This window comes from Mus caroli, unplaced genomic scaffold (genome assembly GCF_978045245.1).
Source record: "Mus caroli unplaced genomic scaffold, Mus_caroli_1 scaffold_15, whole genome shotgun sequence".
NCBI classification, from domain to species: Eukaryota; Metazoa; Chordata; class Mammalia; order Rodentia; family Muridae; genus Mus; species Mus caroli.
The window spans coordinates 5514060-5519040 of record NW_028227270.1 but is presented as its reverse complement, the minus strand read 5'-3'; the positions used below and the strand labels follow the sequence as shown (position 1 = coordinate 5519040).

Here is a 4981-nt window from a genome sequence, read left to right as displayed (position 1 = left end):
TAGGTTGCATTATAATGTGTACCTAGAAAGTACAAGGAAGAATAAAGATAAAATTTGAATCTTTTGCTCTTATCTTGAGCAACAGCATAAAAGACAAACTATTACATGCATACTATCCAGTTGATTCTATTAGATGAAGCAGGTGGGAAGAAAAGGTAATACCAATGGAGGAGCTAGAGAAATTACCCAAGGAGCTAAAGGGAACTGCAACCCTATAGGTGGAACAACAATATGAAGTAACCAGTACCCCGGAGCTCTTGTCTCTAGCTGCATATGTATCAAAAGATGGCCTAGTCGGCCATCACTGCAAAGAGAGGCCCATTGGACTTGCAAACTTTATATGGCCCAGTACAGGGGAACCCCAGGGCCAAAAAGGGGGAGTGGGTGGGTAGGGGATTGGGGGGTGGGTATGGGGGACTTTTGGGATAGCATTGAAAATGTAAACGAGGAAAATACCTAATAAAAAATAAATTAAAAAAAAGAATTATACTTTCTTCTTGTTATGAATGCTGACCATTTTAAATTGAAATACAGATTACGTGTCATTATCTAAGAACATGAAGTTTGTAATTTAAGAGCAGTATTTTGGTTAATACATATTGTTAGTGTTGGTGGGTGGATAGTATTTCAACATACAAACCTGAAGAAAATTAAGGCTGAAATAAATACGGCAAATAAAAAGGAGATAAAGATCTTTCTTTTCAGTAGTTTTCAAACTACGCCATGCACTGTACCTCTAATAATGTAGGATCAGGACTTTATGAGTTTGACATACGTGGGGTCCTGGATTCCTCAGCTTCTCATGTCTGTGGCCAAGGCCATGAGAGAATCTATGTAAATGGAAGAATTTGTTTTTTGTTTTTTGTTTTTTGTTGTTGTTGTTGTTGTTTGGTTTTTTTTTTGTTGTTGTTGTTTTTGTGTGTGTGTGTTGTGTTTTGTCTTTTGGCCCACAGTTTTAATGTGTACTGGCAAGTCCCATAATTTTGGTGCCTATGAGGAGAAAGAATATCATGACAGAGAGGGCACAATGAAGAGGATGGAGGCTGAGAAAAGGTAAAAGAGGAAGGGGCCATGCAGGGCCCCAGGATTCCTATAAAAGGCAAGTCCACAATGGCTCCACCTCCTTCCACCAGACCAGAACTCATGAAGGTTTTACCAATTCACAACAGCACCTGAGGCAGACAGCATAGTCATGGAAGATCAGTAAGCTGTGGCTGGAGAAGTCAGGACTCTTTAGCTCAGCATGAGTAGAAGGACAAGCAAATCTGTGCGGAAATCTCTTTTATATGTATAGGAATTATTTAACCCAGTATCTGCTGTCTTCCCATGCAATCATCATATTCCTAGTTCTATTATCATTATTTTATTCATCAGTAGTAAATACAGGCTATCTGTGTGGTTCAGTTATGAAGCCTCATCTAACACTGTGTACTTCATATATCTGACTCCTGATTTTCCTATTACTTTCAGATTCAGCCATTAATGTGAAACAAACATATAAAAGCAACAACATCAAGATGCTCAAAAAGCATAGGATCACCTTATGTATTTTCAGGAAATATAGAGGAAAGGGGGTGTTGGCAAATGAGGTGTTAAATTTCCTAAAAAGTGATCACTGCTTTGCTCTATAGGTTTCTAACTTGCCTTTCACTTGCAAATTATGTCTCTGCTTTCAGAGAATGGTTTGGGTCCAGCCCACAAATGATTCCCACCAACATGCTACTTACTTCAGTTGTTTCCTAAAAGCCACATTCATTCAGGGAAGAAACAGAATTGACCCTATATTTGAATTTCACCACAAATAATGCGGCTTGCTCTTATTGGGGGTTTTCTTCTGCTTGCAGAGCTTGCTGTGGACTCTGGAAGTTTTAGCCAGCTGATATAATCCTGTATTACTGAAAACAGTGGCAATATGTTTATAAGGTATTCAATGTGATTATTAATCCAAAAGGTTCAATTTAAAAATTACTATCAAGCTACTTCAACCATCCTTGGAAACACATATTTTTCTCATGACAAAAAATTACTGGAAAGAAAAAAATAACATGTAATATTTAATCTAGACTTTTAAATATACATACTCCACTTTTATCTATATTTTATATGACTAATTATACGGCTATGTATGCAATTTTAATTTTATTATTGTTTTAACCAAACCCATCATTTATTTTATTGTACATTAGCTTTTGAGACTGAAACTTGGGACTTAAATTGCTAAATATACACTCTCGCACCGAGTTATACTCCTACCCATATTTATTGTTGTAACATACTCACATTAGAAGAATTAATTAACATAGTCATCAACATGATGATACCATGTGTTTTTTTTTTTTTTTATCTACTATGGTATCTATTGAATACCACACAAGCAAGCAATTAGCAAATGATAGCCATTGAAAAGATTAATACAAAAAGGGGATTCTGTTAACTGCCGCGGGAGGTCCGGACAGTGGCGGCCATGGGACTCGAGGGTGACAGAAGACACATTTCTTAACTGGCTTGCTCTGAGAACTGATGCTTGAACCACCTCAGCATGGCCAGTAGAAGAGGAGGTGGGCAAGGCCAGCCTCCTTCAGTGTCGCCTTCCCCGGGTAGCTCTGGAAACCTTTCCGACGATAGGACCTGCACCCATAATATATGCATGGTGTCAGACTTTTTCTACCCAAACATGGGAGGCGTGGAAAGCCACATTTACCAGCTCTCTCAGTGCCTCATTGAGAGGGGGCACAAGGTCATAACTGTCACCCATGCTTATGGAAATCGAAAGGGCATCCGTTACCTCACCAATGGCCTCAAAGTTTACTATTTGCCTCTGAGAGTCATGTACAACCAATCTACAGCCACGACTCTCTTTCACAGTCTGCCATTGCTCAGGTACATATTTGTTCGGGAGAGAATTACGATAATCCATTCCCACAGTTCTTTCTCTGCCATGGCCCATGATGCTCTCTTCCACGCCAAGACAATGGGGCTTCAGACAGTCTTCACAGACCATTCCCTTTTCGGATTTGCTGATGTCAGCTCGGTGCTTACAAACAAGCTTCTAACTGTGTCTCTTTGTGACACAAACCACATCATTTGTGTCTCTTACACTAGTAAGGAGAACACTGTACTCAGAGCAGCACTGAATCCTGAAATAGTGTCCGTCATTCCTAACGCTGTAGATCCTACTGACTTCACTCCAGACCCATTTAGGAGGCATGATAGTGTAATAACTGTTGTTGTTGTCAGCAGACTTGTTTACAGAAAAGGGACTGATTTGCTTAGTGGTATAATACCTGAACTCTGTCAGAAATACCAAGAATTACATTTCCTAATTGGAGGAGAGGGACCAAAGAGAATCATTTTGGAAGAAGTACGGGAAAGATACCAACTACATGACAGGGTGCAGCTTTTGGGAGCTTTAGAACACAAGGATGTTAGAAATGTCTTAGTTCAAGGACACATTTTTCTTAACACCTCCCTCACTGAAGCGTTCTGCATGGCCATCGTGGAAGCTGCCAGTTGTGGTTTGCAGGTCGTCAGCACAAAAGTTGGTGGGATTCCCGAAGTCCTTCCGGAAAGTCTTATTATTCTCTGCGAGCCTTCAGTAAAATCTTTGTGTGACGGTCTGGAAAAAGCCATTTTCCAAGTGAAGTCGGGGACATTGCCAGCTCCAGAAAATATCCACAATGTAGTGAAGACTTTCTACACCTGGCGGAACGTGGCAGAGAGAACTGAAAAGGTGTATGAGCGAGTGTCGAAGGAAACTGTTTTGCCAATGCACAAGAGATTGGACAGGCTCATCTCACACTGTGGCCCTGTGACCGGCTACATGTTTGCTTTGCTGGCCGTGCTCAGCTATCTCTTCCTCGTTTTCCTGCAGTGGATGACTCCAGACTCTATCATTGATGTTGCAATAGATGCTACTGGGCCAAGGAGAGCCTGGACTCATCAATGGCCTCGTGATAAGAAAAGAGATGAGAATGATAAGATATCCCAAAGCAGGTAGAAGCAAGCCCAAGTTAACAAGTCCTATTAGATACTTGCAATAGTCCTGTTAGCATTTGAAAGGAATTTTGCTCGTTTGTTGTTGGGCTTTAGAGTTGGATTTGTAAATTATGCTACCTCTGTATGGTTCACTTTTGTTGTTGAAAGAAGATAAACACTTATGCAATTCCTGAGTGTGGGAACTCCTTGCACTTCTTTAAAATTTAGGGGATAATGGTTTTAGCCACTCAGGTAGGACATTTTCCAGATTACTGAGATCCCCTAAGCAGAGATGTTTTAACATTATATTTTGGGAGCCTTGGGTGCTGAAAGGCCAAATGTTTCTGGATTGTTTTTGGCCAATTTTTCACATTATACCATTAATCCACATTCACCAGATGTTTACACGCTTTCTTTAGGGAGGTACAACAGTTATGTGAACTGTTTTAAGGCAAGGTCATGTATCTTTCTCTGGACATCATTGAAGTCATGTTCCTAGACACTTACTGGGTCCACTCAAGGGATCCATGCCATCGGATTTCTTGAGCAAGACCATCTATTGGTTGCCAGCATGTTTGAACACCTGCTGTGTATGAAAAGTTGACCTAGATGGTTCCTGAGACCAAGGACTAGTTAATGAGGAGTGGTAAAACTGTCTACATGGCGAAATGCTCAAGCTACTGAATGACAGGAAATCATCACTGGCATACACCAAGTACCTTTCTGATCCTGTTTTATGTATATGCATTCTCTTAGGAAGAGCCCTTATCTTCCTCTTTCTCTCTCTCTCTCTCTCTCTCTCTCTCTCTCTCTCTCTCTCTCTCTCTCTGTGTGTGTGTGTGTGTGTGTGCGTGTGTGTGTGTGTGCGTGTGTGTTGTTGCTTTTTACGTTCTATGGATTGACCGACCGATACAACTGTTGATGCTCGTGCTGGCCAACCCTCTGCTTTTATAGTGCACAGTTCAGTCCTCCATAAATGCCTTTATGGTTTCTAAGCAGAACAGAA

The 4981-nt window shown here is 40.7% G+C and overlaps 1 protein-coding gene across 1 annotated transcript; it reads left to right on the top strand.

The window, feature by feature from the left end:
* Positions 1–2447: 2447 nt before the first annotated feature.
* On the top strand, positions 2448–4739 carry LOC110307754 (phosphatidylinositol N-acetylglucosaminyltransferase subunit A). Its single transcript, XM_021179952.3, has one exon. The coding sequence runs from the start codon at positions 2540–2542 to the stop codon at positions 3995–3997; it is 1458 nt and encodes a 485-aa protein (XP_021035611.2). The 5' UTR covers positions 2448–2539; the 3' UTR covers positions 3998–4739.
* Positions 4740–4981: the final 242 nt, after the last annotated feature.